General features: G+C 41.4%; 1 protein-coding gene across 2 annotated transcripts in view; it reads right to left on the reverse strand.

Annotated features, from left to right (window-relative positions):
- LOC118363914 (synaptopodin-like) overlaps positions 1-20,806 on the reverse strand; it is a 66,274-nt gene that overhangs the window by 37,568 nt on the left and 7,900 nt on the right. The window contains exons 1-3 of one of the 2 annotated variants that reach the window (XM_052487367.1): positions 18,813-19,028; positions 9,406-9,723; positions 6,831-7,999 (exon numbers count right to left, since the gene is read on the reverse strand). In XM_052487367.1, the coding sequence (XP_052343327.1) occupies positions 6,831-7,035 (205 nt within the window). In that variant the 5' untranslated portion in view covers positions 7,036-7,999; positions 9,406-9,723; positions 18,813-19,028. Of the gene's footprint in view, positions 1-6,830; positions 8,000-9,405; positions 9,724-18,812; positions 19,029-20,806 lie in introns of those variants that run through there. The other variant, XM_052487366.1, reaches the window with a different exon arrangement.

Raw genomic sequence — 20,806 nt, forward strand, 5'->3', positions numbered from 1 at the left:
GTGTGTTTTTTGCCAATTTTATCTGCACACTTGTTTATGTACATGGATTTTATAATGTATAATGTATTTTTCCACCACCACTTCCCATCAATTTGTATTACACGATCTCATGACAAATTGAGTCGACATTTAAATCAACAGAGCATGAGAAGACTTTGCCTGTCAAATATATGAAATAGACAATGATGCTGAGCTCCTATCACACAGCAATACTGTAGCCTACCAACGCCTTTGTTTTGCTTTGTTTGGTTGTCAATTAAGGTGTGCAGGGTGAATACGTGGTCTTTCGTACAGTAATTTGGTAAAAAGCCAATTCGACCTTTGCTTAGTACATTGTTTTCTCTGAAGAAATGTACAAGTCTGCTGTTAATGATAATGCAGAGGATTTTCCCAAGGTTGCTGTTGACGCAAATATCCCACAGTAGTTATTGGGGTCAAATGTGCATCCAATTTTGTGGATTGGGGTGATCAGTCCTTGGTTCCAAATATTGGGGAATAGCTGAGGATTACGTTTACATTTACATTTAAGTCATTTAGCAGACGCTCTTATCCAGAGCGACTTACAAATTGGTGCATTCACCTTATGACATCCAGTGGAACAGCCACTTTACAATAGTGCATCTAAATCTTTTAAGGGGGTGAGAAGGATTACTTTATCCTATCCTAGGTATTCCTTAAAGAGGTGGGGTTTCAGGTGTCTCCGGAAGGTGGTGATTGACTCCGCTGTCCTGGCGTCGTGAGGGAGTTTGTTCCACCATTGGGGGCCAGAGCAGCGAACAGTTTTGACTGGGCTGAGCGGGAACTGTACTTCCTCAGTGGTAGGGAGGCGAGCAGGCCAGAGGTGGATGAACGCAGTGCCCTTGTTTGGGTGTAGGGCCTGATCAGAGCCTGGAGGTACTGAGGTGCCGTTCCCCTCACAGCTCCGTAGGCAAGCACCATGGTCTTGTAGCGGATGCGAGCTTCAACTGGAAGCCAGTGGAGAGAGCGGAGGAGCGGGGTGACGTGAGAGAACTTGGGAAGGTTGAACACCAGACGGGCTGCGGCGTTCTGGATGAGTTGTAGGGGTTTAATGGCACAGGCAGGGAGCCCAGCCAACAGCGAGTTGCAGTAATCCAGACGGGAGATGACAAGTGCCTGGATTAGGACCTGCGCCACTTCCTGTGTGAGGCAGGGTCGTACTCTGCGGATGATGTTAAAGAGTTTAAGTTTTACTATAGCCAATTGGAATTTGTGGTCTGTATATTTTATAATTTAATTTAGGATACCATCAACCCCACAAGCCTTTTTGGGTTGGAGGATTTGTGTTTTGTCCTGTAGTTCATTCAATGTAATTGGAGAAACCAGTGGGTTCTGGACGTCTTTAATAGTTAATAGATTCTAAGATGTGTATTTGATCATGTATATGTTTTTGCTGTTTGTTATTTGTTATAGAGCCAATCAGATTGGAGAAGTGGTTTATCCATTACATCTCTGTTTTTGTTGTTGATTGTTTATAGTTTTCCTATTTTCCCAGAAGTGGATCTGAGTTCTGACGAGCTGTTCCTTCTTTATCCATAGTTTATTTCTGTATTGTTTGCGTGATCCACCATAGCGAAGGCGTAGACTCAGGTTTTCTGGTTCTCTATGTTTTTGGTTGGATAAGTTGCTCAATTTCTTTCTTACGTTTTTGCAATCTTCATCAAAAGATTTGTCATTGTTGTTCATTTTCTTAGGTTGTCTGCTTGACATTTTTAGATTTGATAGGGAATCTGAGAGTTCAGATATACTGTTTATATGTTCTACTGCTAAGTGTAGACCTTCACTATTACAGTGGAACATTTTGTCCAGGAAATTGTTTAGAAGGGAATGAATATGTTGTTGCCTAATTGTGTTTTTGGTAGATTTCCACACTACTTTCCTTCCATCTATAGCTTTTCTTAATAGTAATCAGTTCCTTTGACTTTGATGCCTCATGATTGAGCATAGCTCTGTTCAAGTAGAGTGTCAGTGGACTGACTTTGAACACTCTGAGAGACTCAGTGAAAAAGTAGTCTACTGCCAAGAGATGAGCTATAGGTGAACCTACCAAAGGACTCCCCTCGAAGCCTACCACTGTCTATGTACATACCCGACGTCCGACACAGCTGCAGGAGTTGTGATCTGTTTATGTTGGTTATGTTGTCGTAGTTGTGCTAGTTAAGGGGGCATATGGGGGAGGGAATGCTGTCACCTCCAGGTATGTGTTTGTCCCCCTGTGTGCTGAGGGTGTAAGGTTCTTGTCCAGTTTTGGCATTTAGGTTTCCACAGCTCTAGTACATGTCCGTGGGTCTGGAAATTGTTGATCTCCCCCTCTAGGATGGAGAAGCTGTCATTGTTAAAGTATGGGGATTCTATTGGGGTGATATAGGTAAGCACACATAAGGACATTTGTCTCTTTTGAGATAATTTCCTTATTAAGTTCTAGCCAGATGTAAAATGTTCCTATTTTGATTCATTTAATAGAGTGGGTTAGGTCTGCTCTTTATCAAATTAGCATACCCCCTGAGTCTCTTCCCTGTTTCACACCTAGTAGTTTGGTGGATGGGACTAACAGCTGTCTGTTACCTAGAGGGCAACCAGTGGGTCTGTCTCCTCTATACCACCCACCTGGTAGTGTGGTGGATGGGACTAACAGCTCTCTGTAACCTAGAGGGCAACCAGTGGGTCCATCTCCTCTATACCACCCACCTGGTAGTGTGGTGGATGGGACTAACAGCTCTCTGTAACCTAGAGGGCAACCAGTGGGTCTGTCTCCTCTATACCACCCACCTGGTAGTGTGGTGGATGGGACTACCAGCTCTCTGTAACCTAGAGGGCAACCAGTGGGTCCATCTCCTCTATACCACCCACCTGGTAGTGTGGTGGATGGGACTACCAGCTCTCTGTAACCTAGAGGGCAACCAGTGGGTCCATCTCCTCTATACCACCCACCTGGTAGTTTGGTGGATGGGACTAACAGCTGTCTGTTACCTAGAGGGCAACCAGTGGGTCCATCTCCTCTATACCACCCACCTGGTAGTGTGGTGGATGGGACTAACAGCTGTCTGAATCATAATCATATTACAGAACATGTCTTTTATTATGAAGGACTGAATCATAATCGTATTACAGAACATGTCTTTTATTATGAAGGACTGAATCATAATCGTATTACAGAACATGTATTTTATTATGAAGGACTGAATCATAATCATATAACAGAACATGTCTTTTATTATGAAGGACTGAATCATAATCATATTACAGAACATGTCTTTTATTATGAAGGACTGAATCATAATCGTATTACAGAACATGTCTTTGACTGAATCATAATCGTATTACAGAACATGTCTTTTATTATGAAGGACTGAATCAGAATCGTATTACAGAACATGTCTTTTATTATGAAGGACTGAATCAGAATCATATTACAGAACATGTCTTTTATTATGAAGGACTGAATCAGAATCGTATTACAGAACATGTCTTTTATTATGAAGGACTGAATCATAATCGTATTACAGAACATGTCTTTCCTTATCTGACATGAATGGTTTATTCCCACTAAAATATTAGGCCACCATTTATCCATCCCTCATTTAGTAGCCAAACATGTTTAAAAGTAAATAAACCGGTAGCCTATTTCATATACAGTATTTGACAGTGTTGGTAGGCTACAGTATTGCTGTGTGATAGGAGCTCAGCATCATTGCCTATTTCATATACAGTATTTGACAGTGTTGGTAGGCTACAGTATTGCTGTGTGATAGGAGCTCAGCATCATTGTCTATTTCATATATTTGACAGTGTTGGTAGGCTACAGTATTGCTGTGTGATAGGAGCTCAGCATCATTGTCTATTTCATATATTTGACAGTGTTGGTAGGCTACAGTATTGCTGTGTGATAGGAGCTCAGCGTCGAAGACTATAACAAAGCAGGAGATAGAAACACAATCACTGATAAATAAAATATTCAACAACAATTAATATTGTCCATAGAGGCTCCCACACAGACGAATAGGACTCAGCCCCTCTCCAAATCCGAATAGGACTCAGCCCCTCTCCAAATCCGAATAGGACTCAGCCTCTCTCCAAATCCGAATAGGACTCAGCCCCTCTCCAAATCCGAATAGGACTCAGCCTCTCTCCAAATCCGAATAGGACTCAGCCTCTCTCCAAATCCGAATAGGACTCAGCCCCTCTCCAAATCCGAATAGGACTCAGCCTCTCTCCAAATCCGAATAGGACTCAGCCTCTCTCCAAATCCGAATAGGACTCAGCCTCTCTCCAAATCCGAATAGGACTCAGCCCCTCTCCAAATCCGAATAGGACTCAGCCTCTCTCCAAATCCGAATAGGACTCAGCCTCTCTCCAAATCCGAATAGGACTCAGCCCCTCTCCAAATCCGAATAGGACTCAGCCTCTCTCCAAATCCTATAGGACTCAGCCTCTCTCCAAATCCTATAGGACTCAGCCCCTCTCCAAATCCGAATAGGACTCAGCCCCTCTCCAAATCCGAATAGGACTCAGCCTCTCTCCAAATCCTATAGGACTCAGCCTCTCTCCAAATCCTATAGGACTCAGCCCCTCTCCAAATCCAAATAGGACTCAGCCTCTCTCCAAATCCGAATAGGACTCAGCCCCTCTCCAAATCCGAATAGGACTCAGCCTCTCTCCAAATCCTATAGGACTCAGCCCCTCTCCAAATCCGAATAGGACTCAGCCCCTCTCCAAATCCGAATAGGACTCAGCCCCTCTCCAAATCCGAATAGGACTCAGCCCCTCTCCAAATCCGAATAGGACTCAGCCTCTCTCTAAATCCCAATGGAAAACAGTCTACTAAACACAGGGTTAAAAATCGCAGGATGCATTGTTTGCATGTAATATAATGTATTATATTTATCCTCCAATTTGGTGAACTATAAACTTTAATTGAATGACTGCATCTACTAACTATAGATTGTTACAGAGTCATTTGGCCTACGTTTTCTGATGTGTTTCTCAATTACTGCACAACAACGTCTTGTAAATCTGTAGTTTGTTCATCTGTTCCGACGATATTAGGTTTACTGCTTCAGCTCAGTATAGTAGGCTAATCTGTATCGCAGTTGTGTACACACACACACACACACACACACACACACACACACACACACACACACACACACACACACACACGCTGTCTGAGGGGTTTTCCATGTTACTCTCTAAGGAGTTTTTCCTTCATCACTGATGTGTTTACCTCCCGCTCTGCCACACAAGTAGCGACTCCAGCTATGGCAGGATAGATAATGATCTGGAAAGAACTTATAATGAAGTCTGAGCTCAGTCCATTATGGTCTGGACTGGTCCTGGGTATGAAGTCTGAGCTCAGTCCATTATGGTCTGGACTGGTACTGGGTATGAAGTCTGAGCTCAGTCCATTATGGTCTGGACTGGTACTGGGTTTGAAGTCTGAGCTCAGTCCATTATGGTCTGGACTGGTACTGGGTGTGAAGTCTGAGCTCAGTCCGTTATGGTCTGGACTGGTACTGGGTATGAAGTCTTTCTGAGATTGCCCTTTAGGTTGGGATGCAGGATTGCCTTTCCATCTCAGATGTGTCCAGTTGCTGTATATGTGTTTGTGTCTGTGCGTGCGTGTGTGTGTGTGTGTGTGTGTGTGTGTTTGTGTCTGTGCGTGCGTGTGTGTGTGTGTGCCATGGTAGCCCAGTCTGCGTTTTTATTGCAGGGAAACAGATGTTTCTTTGAACGTTTAACCATATCTGACATAACATGGAGTATAATCTCCCAGAAGTAATATCTCATGTCATTTGGTCGGCTGTGTGATCAGCTTCTGTGTTCATACGTGTTAAAAATGGAGAGTTCCGACCTCCCGAGTGGCGCAGCAGTCTAAAGGCACTGCATCGTAGTGCTAGAGGCTCCACCACAGACCCGGGTTCGTTCCCGGGCTGTATGACAACCGGGAGTCCCTTGACCCAGCGTTGTCAGGGTTAGGGGAAGGTTTGGCCAGAGGGGGGGGCTCATCGCGCTCTAGCAACTCTTTGTGGCAGGCCGGGCGCCTGCAGGCTGACATCGGTCGTCAGGTGAACAGTGTTTCCTCCGACACATTGGTTCTTCCGGGTTAAACGGGTGGGTGTTAAGAGCGCGGTTGTGGTGTTTCAGAGGACACATGACTCGACCTTTGCCTTCCGATCCCATTGGGAAGTTGCAGCGACAAGACAAGATCGAAATTGGGTAGAAAAAGGTGGTAATAATAATAATAAAAGTTATAATAATATTAATAATAATAATATTAATAAGGATATTAATAATAGTAATACTAATATTCATAATAATAGTAATAATAATAACAATAATAAGAAAACTATTAATAATATTAATGTGGTTATTAATAATAGTAATACTAATAATATTGATAATAATAATAATACTATTAATAACAGTAATACTAATACTAATACTGATCATAATAATAATAATAATAGCATTAATAATAATAATAATAATAATAATAATAATAATAATGATAATATTATTAATAATAATGATAATATTATTAATAATAATAATAATAATAATGATAATATTATTAATAATAATAAAAATAATATTGATAATAATTTGAAAAAATTGAGGGATCCGGAAAAATCTACGTCTCCACTCTCGCAAAAGGAAATTCTCAACCACTTTAAACTACTGCATCTCAGAGTCCCTTCAGTGTACTTCCATCATGTTCCACACTCCCTCCTGCTGCTGCCCTGTGGCAGGTCAGAAACCCAGCAGGTAACTACAAGACCAAACCACGTAAATAGAATAAACATCAAACTTACTGGTTTTCCGAGTCAGCTGATTGGTGGAGGTTGATGTCGCCTGTCCTTTGATCGCTTTGTAGTCCCGCCTTTCCGAAGATGCGTCACTCTCTCTTTTGCCGGTGTCCGTGTTCCCGCCATGCACCCTCTGAAGGGGCTTCCTCCCTCCACCTGGGCTCCAGCTTACCCCTCTCCTCACGGACATATGACCCCTCTCCGTCTCCATCTCTTTGTTGCTCTGCTGGAGGAGTTCTGGAGCCTCTTTTGTTCTCCTCTGGTTTGCTCCACAGTTTCTGTCTCTTCTTCTACCCAGACCGTCTGCAGCCCCCCACCTCTCGTTTGGTCTGCGTGTCAGTTTGAGGATCACCGTTTGTGGAGCGTTCAGAGTAAGTTCAGACAGTCCTCTTTTGGAGCGAGTGGAGCAAAAAAAGTGAATCACCAGTGGGGATAAAGAGAATCTTAGCTATCCATGTCGCTTCTCCTGCTGCTGGACACTTCTTCCCCCAGACTTACTTCCGTATTCCTCCTTAATGTTTTCCTTTAGTCCCGTAGTCCTGTAGCTAGCTAGCTAGCAAGGAGAGAGGGTGACGGATGGGAGAACAGGACCAGAAACAGTATCAGGGATGTCCCAGGAGACTAAAGCAGGCTGGGAGCTCCACAGACACACAGCATGCTGGATCAGTTCCCAATAACGATGTGCTCTACTTCAAATCTCCAGCTAAAGGAGAAAGGCTGAGAAACCATCAAACTTTTCTGTTTCTGTTTGCGTCTGTCTTGCCTCCCTCTAAATCTTTATTTTTCTCCAAAACCCAGACGATTATTTTCTCTTCCTCCCCCTTTCTTCCAATCATTCTCTCTTTCCTTTCTTAGTCCAGCCACCCAAACATGCCTGTTGACTGTATTGCAATCTCTCCCTGACAGATTATTTTTCTTGCGGAGAAAGCGAGCAGCTCTTTAGACTCAACAATGCCAAAGAGGGGGGGACCGGGTTGGCCGTGTGTTTCAAAGCTTCCTGTCGTTTGGTTCGGACAGAGTGAGAAACAACATTTCCCTCTAGAAAAGGTCACTCCAAAGAGCAGCTACGAGTTTCAGAGACGCCACTGGCCGATACGTCAGCTATATCTTTTCTTTCTCGTTTCTTATTCTCATCCATCCATCCAGGAGTCAATGCTGGGAGTCACGTTTTAGTCCTGACGGATATTGGTTTGGATTAGATGCAGAGATATACAATATGTTACCATTATATCCATACATTACCACTATATCCATACATTACCACTATATCAATACATTACCACTCTATCAATACATTACCATTATATCCATACATTGTCATTATATCCATACATTACCACTATATCAATACATTGTCATTATATCCATACATTACCACTATATCAATACATTGTCATTATATCCATACATTGTCATTATATCAATACATTGTCATTATATCCATACATTACCATTATATCCATACATTGTCATTATATCCATACATTACCACTATATCAATACATTGTCATTATATCCATACATTACATACTATATCAATACATTGTCATTATATCCATACATTACCACTATATCAATACATTGTCATTATATCCATACATTGTCATTATATCAATACATTGTCATTATATCCATACATTACCATTATATCCATCAATACATTGTCATTATATCAATACATTGTCATTATATCCATACATTACCATTATATCAATACAACCACTGTCATTATATCCATACATTACCATTATATCAATACATTGTCATTATATCCATACATTACCACTATATCAATACATTATATATCAACATTGTCATTATATCATACATTACCATTATATCCATACATTGTCATTATATCCATACATACACTTATCATTATATCCATACATTGTCACATTACCATGTCATTATATCCATACATTGTCATTATATCAATACATTACCACTATATCAATACATTATATCCATACATTACCACTATATCAATACATTGTCATTATATCCATACATTGTCATTATATCATTATATATCATATTATATCCATACATTGTTATATCATTACCACTATATCAATACATTGTCATTATATCATTACCACTATATCAATACATTACCACTATATCAATACATTGTCATTATATCCATACATTGTCATTATATCCATACATTACCACTATATCAATACATTACAATACATTGTCATTATATCTATATCAATACATTGTCATTATATCCATACATTACCATACATTACCACTATATCAATACATTGTCATTATATCAATACATTGTCATTATATCCATACATTGTCATTATATCCATACATTACCACTATATCAATACATTACCACTATATCCATACATTGTCATTATATCAATACATTGTCATTATATCCATACATTGTCATTATATCCATACATTACCACTATATCAATACATTACCACTATATCAATACATTGTCATTATATCAATACATTGTCATTATATCCATACATTACCACTATATCAATACATTACCATTATATCCATACATTGTCATTATATCCATACATTACCACTATATCAATACATTACCTTTATATCCGTACTGAGCTGAGGCCCAGGCAGTTCTCAGTCTGATCCCTCTGCAATTCCAGCTGTCAGTTGGTTTATTTGGGTTGTTTTTAGAGGAGATAACAGTGTCTATGTTAAGGGAAGTCAGTTGTTTATACAGTCTGGGATGATACTTCAACTGTAAGTCTGGGTGATCTGTCTCTCCAGTCCCTATTGAAGGAGTGTAGGGTAGAACGTGGTGCTGTAGTATTCAGGAAGAGTCAAGTCGTTGTTGTTGTTGTCATGTGAGGCTGATCTCCATTGGTTCTGTCTCCAAGCCCGTGCAGTGTCCACGTCCACCTGAAAGACGGGACAAAAATAATTATAAGAAGATCTGTCAACTGAATTCATTTCTACCCTCCCTGATGTATTAATCTATAAATTAATCTATACTAACTGAATGAATTTCTTTGTCTGAATTCATTTCTTTACCTTGTCAGCTCGGGGATTTGAACTTGCAACCTTCCGGTTACGAGTCCAACGCTACCCTGCCGCCCCTGTATTCAGTGTGAGAAGGACCCACAGGTTGAAAACACGGTTATATCTATAATTGTTATATGATGGATGGTCAGTCCTTGCATCCACAGCTCTGTCTATTAATCTGAGAGTGGTTACACTTCTCCAGGCCCAGTCCTATCCAAAACAGGGGCAGGGAAAACACACTGTTATTGTTTCAACTGCTGATTGCCACTTTAAAAATGCAACTTTTCTCTCTGCCCATGTGGCAAAATGTGTATAATCGCAGGAAATTAGCTTTAAAAATGCAACTTTTCTCTCTGCCCATGTGGCAAAATGTGTATAATCGCAGGAAATTAGCTTTAAAAATGCAACTTTTCTCTCTGCCCATGTGGCAAAATGTGTAGAATCGCAGGAAATTAGCTTTAAAACAGCAACATTTTCTCTCTGCCCCGTGGCAAAATGTGTATAATCGCAGGAAATTAGCTTTAAAACAGCAACATTTTCTCTCTGCCCCGTGGCAAAATGTGTATAATCGCAGGAAATTAGCTTTAAAACAGCAACATTTTCTCTCTGCCCCGTGGCAAAATGTGTATTACCGAAGGCGGCTCCCCTTCTTGTTCGGGTGGCTCCCCTTCTTGTTCGGGTGGCTCCCCTTCTTGTTCGGGTGGCTCCCCTTCTTGTTCAGGTGGCGCTCGGCGGTCGTCGTCGCCGGTCTTCTAGCTGCCACCGATCCTTTGTTCGTTTGGTTTTGTCTAATTGGTTTCACCTGTTTATTGTTTGGTTGCTGTTTTAATGCTAATTTCCTGCGATTATACACATTTTAAACTCTTAGAAGTAAAGATGCTTGGAAGAACCTTTTAGCTTGCCACGCCAGCAGAACCTCTACAGTTCAAAATGTGTATTTGTGTTAGGCTCATTGACACGTGAAGACAATACAACAGAACAGATGAACATGAATGACATTTACTCTTAGCGGGTGGCCCCCCCCAAAAAAAAATATATATCTTTAAGCCACGCCTCTAGTAAGCCACTCCTCCACTCCAGGGTTCTTCCAAGAACCAGTTGCTACGTTGAACCATTAAAGGTTTCTCCAATAACCACCCAACTAACCAAAGACGTAAATATGAACCATTGACTAGCAATAGTACAATGAGGATCTCTAGGGTTCCTCCACTCACCACCGATTCAATGCGTGTAGGAAACCATCCAAGAAGGAACTGTAAAGTTCAGAGTTTTGAGTCAAAGTCTGACATTATTTTACAGTTTTGTAAGGGAGACACTGGGAGTGGTTTTTGGTTTCTACATCTTTATATACTGTAATATGTTTGTCTGGTTCTCTACCAGTCTAATGCTTTGTGGTGAGCTCTTCTGTGTTGACAAATATTGTAAATATTGTAACTCTACGCAAATTATAGAGACAGCAAGACACCCCCCAACATTTTTTAAATGGGACACACACACAGAGAGCGAGAGAGAAGGAAACAGGAAAAGCTTTAATAAGAGTTGTGAACGTGAGGAACGATAACCCCAGTGTTCTCCTACAGGTGAAAGGTCAGGACTTTATCTCTATCTGCCTCTATTAGCTTTATCTCTGTCTGCCTCTATTAACTTTCTCTATCTGCCTCTCAGCTTTATCTCTATCTGACTCTATTAGCTTTATCTCTGTCTGCCTCTATTAGCTTTATCTCTAACTGCCTCTCAGCTTTATCTCTATCTGCCTCTATTAGCTTTATCTCTGTCTGCCTCTATTAACTTTCTCTATCTGCCTCTCAGCTTTATCTCTATCTGACTCTATTAGCTTTATCTCTGTCTGCCTCTATTAGCTTTATCTCTAACTGCCTCTCAGCTTTATCTCTATCTGCCTCTATTAGCTTTATCTCTGTCTGCCTCTATTAGCTTTCTCTGTCTGCCTCTATTAACTTTATTTCTGTCTGCCTCTTAGCTTTATCTCTATCTGCCTCTATTAGCTTTATCTCTGTCTGCCTCTATTAGCTTTATCTCTGTCTGCCTCTATTAGCTTGATCTCTGTCTGCCTCTATTAGCTTTATCTCTGTCTGCCTCTATTATCTTTATCTCTGTCTGCCTCTATCAGGTGGTGAGAGATACAAATATTGTATTGTATTACACTCAGGTGCTGACAAAGTTAATGTGGATTAATGATGACATGCTTGATGTCTCTGTCTATAAAGGACTACATTAGACAAGGAGGGATGAACCTGTGTGTGTGTGTGTGCGCGTGTGCGCGTGTGCGTGTGTGCGTGCGTGCGTGCGTGCGTGCGTGCGTGCGTGTGTGTGTGTGTGTGTGTATGCCGAGGAAGGAATACAGTGATGTGTTCAGGACCTTTTCAAACGTCTGAGATCGAAGTCTGTTTCTAGTGATCAGGCTGGTTTAAATAGTGTCATCGTCTGATGATATACAGGAATGATTTCAGATCAGTCTGGCTCCTTACTGAACTGATCCTCCACATAATGTATTACTGATAGAGACAGATAACACAGTGGAACAGAACCTCTTCATAATGTATTACTGATAGAGACAGATAACACAGTGGAACAGAACCTCTTCATAATGTATTACTGATAGAGACAGGTAACACAGTGGAACAGAACCTCTTCATAATGTATTACTGATGTAGACAGATAACACAGTGGAACAGAACCTCTTCATAATGTATTACTGATAGAGACAGGTAACACAGTGGAACAGAACCTCTTCATAATGTATTACTGATAGAGACAGGTAACACAGTGGAACAGAACCTCTTCATAATGTATTACTGATAGAGACAGATAACACAGTGGAACAGAACCTCTTCATAATGTATTACTGATAGAGACAGATAACACAGTGGACAGAACCTAAATGTATTACACAGTGTGGAACAGAACCTCTTCATAATGTATTACTGATAGAGACAGGTAACACAGTGGAACAGAACCTCTTCATAATGTATTACTGATAGAGACAGTAACAGTGGAACAGGAACAGAACCTCTTCATAATGTATTACTGATAGAGACAGATAACACAGTGGAACAGAACCTCTTCATAATGTATTACTGATAGAGACAGATAACACAGTGGAACAGAACCTCTTCATAATGTATTACTGATAGAGACAGATAACACAGTGGAACAGAACCTCTTCATAATGTAACACCGTAACAGAACCTGTATTACTGATAGAGACAGGTAACACAGTGGAACAGAACCTCTTCATAATGTATTACTGATGTAGACAGATAACACAGTGGAACAGAACCTCTTCATAATGTATTACTGATAGAGACAGGTAACACAGTGGAACAGAACCTCTTCATAATGTATTACTGATAGAGACAGGTAACACAGTGGAACAGAACCTCTTCATAATGTATTACTGATAGAGACAGATAACACAGTGGAACAGAACCTCTTCATAATGTATTACTGATAGAGACAGATAACACAGTGGAACAGAACCTCTTCATAATGTATTACTGATAGAGACAGATAACACAGTGGAACAGAACCTCTTCATAATGTATTACTGATAGAGACAGGTAACACAGTGGAACAGAACCTCTTCATAATGTATTACTGATAGAGACAGGTAACACAGTGGAACAGAACCTCTTCATAATGTATTACTGATAGAGACAGATAACACAGTGGAACAGAACCTCTTCATAATGTATTACTGATAGAGACAGGTAACACAGTGGAACAGAACCTCTTCATAATGTATTACTGATAGAGACAGATAACACAGTGGAACAGAACCTCTTCATAATGTATTACTGATAGACACAGATAACACCGTGGAACAGAACCTCTTCATAATGTATTACTGATAGAGACAGGTAACACAGTGGAACAGAACCTCTTCATAATGTATTACTGATAGAGAAAGATAACACAGTGGAACAGAACCTCTTCATAATGTATTACTGATAGAGACAGGTAACACAGTGGAACAGAACCTCTTCATAATGTATTACTGATAGAGACAGGTAACACAGTGGAACAGAACCTCTTCATAATGTATTACTGATAGAGACAGGTAACACAGTGGAACAGAACCTCTTCATAATGTATTACTGATAGAGACAGATAACACAGTGGAACAGAACCTCTTCATAATGTATTACTGATAGAGACAGGTAACACAGTGGAACAGAACCTCTTCATAATGTATTACTGATAGAGACAGGTAACACAGTGGAACAGAACCTCTTCATAATGTATTACTGATAGAGACAGGTAACACAGTGGAACAGAACCTCTTCATAATGTATTACTGATAGAGACAGGTAACACAGTGGAACAGAACCTCTTCATAATGTATTACTGATAGAGACAGATAACACAGTGGAACAGAACCTCTTCATAATGTATTACTGATAGAGACAGGTAACACAGTGGAACAGAACCTCTTCATAATGTATTACTGATAGAGACAGGTAACACAGTGGAACAGAACCTCTTCATAATGTATTACTGATAGAGACAGATAACACAGTGGAACAGAACCTCTTCATAATGTATTACTGATAGAGACAGGTAACACAGTGGAACAGAACCTCTTCATAATGTATTACTGATAGAGACAGGTAACACAGTGGAACAGAACCTCTTCATAATGTATTACTGATAGAGACAGGTAACACAGTGGAACAGAACCTCTTCATAATGTATTACTGATAGAGACAGGTAACACAGTGGAACAGAACCTCTTCATAATGTATTACTGATAGACACAGGTAACACAGTGGAACAGAACCTCTTCATAATGTATTACTGATAGAGACAGGTAACACAGTGGAACAGAACCTCTTCATAATGTATTACTGATAGAGACAGGTAACACAGTGGAACAGAACCTCTTCATAATGTAATACTGATAGAGACAGATAACACAGTGGAACAGAACCTCTTCATAATGTATTACTGATAGAGACAGATAACACAGTGGAACAGAACCTCTTCATAATGTATTACTGATGTAGACAGATAACACAGTGGAACAGAACCTCTTCATAATGTATTACTGATAGACACAGGTAACACAGTAGAACAGAACCTCTTCATGTGGACCACCATAGTCCCTGTGCCCAAGAACTCTAAGGTAACCTGCCTAAATGACTACCAACCTGTAGCACTCACATCTGTAGCCATAAAGTGCTTTGAAAGGCTGGTCATGGCTCACATCAACACCATTATCCCAGAAACCCTAGACCCACTCCAATTTGCATACCTCCCCAACAAATCCACAGATGATGCAATCTCAATTGCGCTCAACACTGCCCTTTCCCACCTGGACAAAAGGAACACCTATGTGAGAATGCTTTTCATAGACAACAGCTCAGTGTTCAACACCATAGTGCCCTCAAAGCTTTTCACTAAGCTAAGGACCCTGGGACTAAACACCTCCCTCTGCAACTGGATCCTAGACTTCCTGACGGGCCACCCCCAGGTAGGTAACATCACATCCGCCATGCTGATCCTCAACACGGGGGCCCCTCCGGAGTGCGTGCTCAGTCCTCTCCTGTACTCCTCCCTGTTCACTCATGACTGCACTCATCACTGCACGGCCAGGCAACGACTCCAACACCATCATCAAGTTTGCTGATGACACAACAGTGGTAGTAGGCCTGATCACCGACAGCAATGACACAGCCTATAGGGAGGAGGTCAGAGACCTGGCAGTGTGTTACCACGACAACGACCTCTACCTCAACGTGTTCAAGAAAAAGGAGATGATTGTGGACTACAGGAGTACCGAGCACGGCCCCATTTTAGACAGGGCTGTAGTTTAGCAGCTTGAGAGCTTTAAGTTCCTTGGTGTCCACATCACAATCAAACTACCATGGTCCAAACATACTAAGACCGTCATTAAGAGGGCATGACAAAGCCTATTCCCCCTGAGGACACTGAAAAGATTTGGCACGGGTCCTCAGATCCTCAAAAGGTTCTACAGCTGCACCATCGAGAGCACGTTGAATGCTGCCTGGTATGGCAACTGCTCGGCCTCCGACCGCAAGCCACTACAGAGGGTAGTGAGTACGGCCCACTACATCACTGGGGCCAAGCTTCCTTCCTGCCATCCAGGACCTCTATACCAGGCGGTGTCAGAGGAAGGCCCTACAAATGGCCAAAGACTCCAGCCACCCTAGTCATAGACGGTTCTCTCTGCTACCGCACGGCAAGCAGTAGCGGAGCGCCAAGTCTAGGTCCAAGAGGCTTCTAAACAGCTTCTACCCCCCAAGCCATAAGACTGATGAACATCTAATCACAGGCCTACCCAGACCCCTCTTTTACGCTACTGTTACTCTCTGTTAATTATCTGTGCATAGTCACTTTAACTCTACCTATATGTACATATTACCTCAATTACCTCGACTAACCGGTGCCCCTGCACATTGACTCTGTACCGTAACACCCTGTATATAGCCTCAACATTGACTCTGTACCGTAACACCCTGTATATAGCCTCCACATTGACTCTGTACCGGTACCCCTTGTATATAGCCTCCACATTGACTCTGTACCGTAACACCCTGTATATAGTCTCCACATTGACTCTGTACCGTAACACCCTGTATATAGCCTCCACATTGACTCTGTACCGTAACACCCTGTATAAAGCCTCACTACTGTTATTTTACTGCTGTTCTTTAAAATTATTTGTTATTTCCTTTTTCTATTTTTTCTTTTTTCTTAACTTCTTAATAAAGCACTGTTGGTTAAGGGCTTGTAAGCATTTCACTGTGTCTATAATGCTATAAGCATTTCACTGTGTCTATAATGCTATAAGCATTTCACTGTGTCACGACTTCTGCCGAAGTCGGTTCCTCTCCTTGTTCGGGCGGTGTTCGGCGGTCAACGTCACCGGTCTACTGGCCATCGCCGATCCATTTTTAATTTTCCATTTGTTTTGTCTTGTTTTCCCACACACCTGGTTTTCATTTCCCTCGTTATGTGTTGTGTATTTAACCCTCTGTTCCCCCCCTGTCTTTGTGTGGTATTATTTATTGTAAATGCTTGTGTACATGTTGACTGGTGCGCGACGGGTTTTGTACCCATGTCTTGTTACTCTTTATGCCGTTGGTTTTGCTATTCAACAGCTTCGACTATTACTTAGTTCTGCCCTCCTGCGTCTGACTTCCCTGCCACCGGTTACGCCCCCCTTACAGACTGTAAGGTCTACACTTGTTGTATTCGGCGCTTGTGACAAATAAATAAAATTTGATTTGAAAACACAGTGGAACAGAACCTCTTCATAATGTATTACTGATAGAGACAGGTAACACAGTGGAACAGAACCTCTTCATAATGTATTACTGATAGAGACAGATAACACAGTGGAACAGAACCTCTTCATAATGTATTACTGATAGAGACAGATAACACAGTGGAACAGAACCTCTTCATAATGTATTAATTGATAGAGACAGGTAACACAGTGGAACAGAACCTCTTCATAATGTATTACTGATAGAGACAGATAACACAGTGGAACAGAACCTCTTCATAATGTATTACTGATAGAGACAGGTAACACAGTGGAACAGAACCTCTTCATAATGTATTACTGATAGAGACAGATAACACAGTGGAACAGAACCTCTTCATAATGTATTACTGATAGAGACAGGTAACACAGTGGAACAGAACCTCTTCATAATGTATTACTGATAGAGACAGATAACACAGTGGAACAGAACCTCTTCATAATGTATTACTGATAGAGACAGGTAACACAGTGGAACAGAACCTCTTCATAATGTATTACTGATAGAGACAGGTAACACAGTGGAACAGAACCTCTTCATAATGTATTACTGATAGAGACAGGTAACACAGTGGAACAGAACCTCTTCATAATGTATTACTGATAGAGACAGGTAACACAGTGGAACAGAACCTCTTCATAATGTATTACTGATAGAGACAGATAACACAGTGGAACAGAACCTCTTCATAATGTATTACTGATAGAGACAGGTAACACAGTGGAACAGAACCTCTTCATAATGTATTACTGATAGAGACAGATAACACAGTGGAACAGAACCTCTTCATAATGTATTACTGATAGAGACAGGTAACACAGTGGAACAGAACCTCTTCATAATGTATTACTGATAGAGACAGGTAACACAGTGGAACAGAACCTCTTCATAATGTATTACTGATAGAGACAGGTAACACAGTGGAACAGAACCTCTTCATAATGTATTACTGATAGAGACAGGTAACACAGTGGAACAGAACCTCTTCATAATGTATTACTGATAGAGACAGGTAACACCGTGGAACAGAACCTCTTCATAATGTATTACTGATGGAGACAGGTAACACAGTGGAACAGAACCTCTCCATCGGACCAGCCTGTTTTGTCTTTGTCCCAAATTACATCCTTTATTCCCTATAGTCCACCTAAAGGTCTCTGGTCAAACGTAGTGCATTTCTGTCTGTCTATAGGTGGAAAGGGTGTGATTTGGGCCGCACCCCATCTGTCCACCACCGTACTGCTTTCTCTTTGTTCCCGTAATGTGACCGCAGGGAGAGGAGAAAAGAAAAGCTCCAGACAAAACGCAGGTGTGCGTACTAGTTGTGGAGGTACTGCATTGACATGAAGAGGTTCGTTAACCTCTGCCGTTTGAATCACATGCAAACATCTGGTTTGAGTTTGAATGACTAACTTTGATTAGTTAGTTCAACTAAAGCCTGAAGCCTTTGGGTTTTCACAGTCAGGAAAATACAACGCCAACTCTGGTTGAACTTGTATGTTGCTTCAGAAATACCCAGGGTGTAGAAATACAATTAAAAACAGCTAATGAATTACATTAACATTCTGATCAGACGTTTTCAACAGTAACAGAGCAGACGACCAAACAGACACAAACAGAGCAGAATACAATCAGTTCACAGAATCACATACATACCCTGTTCAGAGAGCTGGCTTGGTCTCCCAGGCCTTACACAGGATACCATTAAGGAAGAGGTGGGTAGCCGCATGGGCCAGACTCCTGTCAACAAGTGATAGACTTGTCTACATTAGACTGGGTCAGAGAGAGAGAGAGAGAGAGAGAGACAGAGAGAATGAGAGAGAGAGAGAGAGAGAGAGAGAGAGAGAGAGAGGGGAGAGGGGAGAGGGGAGAGAGAATGAGAGACAGAGAGAGAACGAGAGAACGAGAGAGAGAACGAGAGAGAAAGAGAGAGAAAGAGAGAGAGAGAATGAGAAAGAGAGAGAATGAGAGAGAGAGAGGAGAGGGAGAAGAGAGAGGGGAGAGAGAGAGAGGAGAGGGAGAGAGCGAATGAGAGAGAGAGAACGAGAGGGAGAAGAGAGACAGAGACAGAGAGACAGAGAGACAGAGACAGAGTATCCCATCCCTGATCAGACTTGTCGGATTGTTGTGTTTGTGAGTCACGTTCAACGTGATAGTCAAGTCACACAGACAACAAAGAACAGTGTTGTTTTCCATGACCCCCTAACGACCCCAAAACAAAGACAATCGGCCCCAAACCCATAAACACGCTGGCACGCACAGAGGTACACACAGACCAGTGGTGGAAAAAAGTACTCAAAAGTGTAGATACCCAAAAGTATAGATACCCAAAAGCATAGATACCCAAAAGTATAGATAGCCAAAAGTATAGATACCCAAAAGTATAGATACCCAAAAGCATAGATACCCAAAAGTATAGATACCCAAAAGCATAGATACCCAAAAGTATAGATACCCAAAAGCATAGATACCCAAAAGCATAGATACCCAAAAGCATAGATACCCAAAAGCATAGATACCCAAAAGTATAGATACCCAAAAGCATAGATACCCAAAAGTATAGATACCCAAAAGTATAGATACCCAAAAGTATAGATACCCAAAAGCATAGATACCCAAAAGTATAGACACCCAAAAGTATAGACACCCAAAAGTATAGATACCCAAAAGCATAGATACCCAAAAGCATAGATACCCAAAAGTATAGATACCCAAAAGTATAGACACCCAAAAGTATAGATACCCAAAAGTATAGATACCTTAATAGAAAGTTACACAATTAAAAGTGAAAGTCCGACAGTAAAATACTACTTGAGGAAAAATCTAAAAGTATTTGGTTTTAAATATACTTAAGTGTCAAAAGTAAAAGTATAAATCATTTACAATTCCTTATATGAAGCAAAGCAAACAGCACCATTTTCTTTATGGATAGCCAGGGGCTCCAACACTCAGACATTATCTACACAACATGCATTTGTGTTTAGTGAGTCCACCAGCCCAGAGGCAGTAGGGATGACTACTTGTTCTCTGTTTAGTGAGTCCTCCAGGCCAGAGGCAGTAGGGATGACTACTTGTTCTCTGTTTAGTGAGTCCTCCAGCCCAGAGGCAGTAGGGATGACTACTTGTTCTCTGTTTAGTGAGTCCTCCAGGCCAGAGGCAGTAGGGATGACTACTTGTTCTCTGTTTAGTGAGTCCTCCAGGCCAGAGGCAGTAGGGATGACTACTTGTTCTCTGTTTAGTGTGTCCTCCAGGCCAGAGGCAGTAGGGATGACTACTTGTTCTCTGTTTAGTGTGTCCTCCAGGCCAGAGGCAGTAGGGATGACTACTTGTTCTCTGTTTAGTGTGTCCTCCAGGCCAGAGGCAGTAGGGATGACTACTTGTTCTCTGTTTAGTGAGTCCACCAGGCCAGAGGCAGTAGGGATGACTACTTGTTCTCTGTTTAGTGAGTCCTCCAGGCCAGAGGCAGTAGGGATGACTACTTGTTCTCTGTTTAGTGTGTCCTCCAGGCCAGAGGCAGTAGGGATGACTACTTGTTCTCTGTTTAGTGTGTCCTCCAGGCCAGAGGCAGTAGGGATGACTACTTGTTCTCTGTTTAGTGAGTCCTCCAGCCCAGAGGCAGTAGGGACGACTACTTGTTCTCTGTTTAGTGA

Source organism: Oncorhynchus keta, chromosome 30 (genome assembly GCF_023373465.1).
Source record: "Oncorhynchus keta strain PuntledgeMale-10-30-2019 chromosome 30, Oket_V2, whole genome shotgun sequence".
Classification (NCBI taxonomy): Eukaryota; Metazoa; Chordata; class Actinopteri; order Salmoniformes; family Salmonidae; genus Oncorhynchus; species Oncorhynchus keta.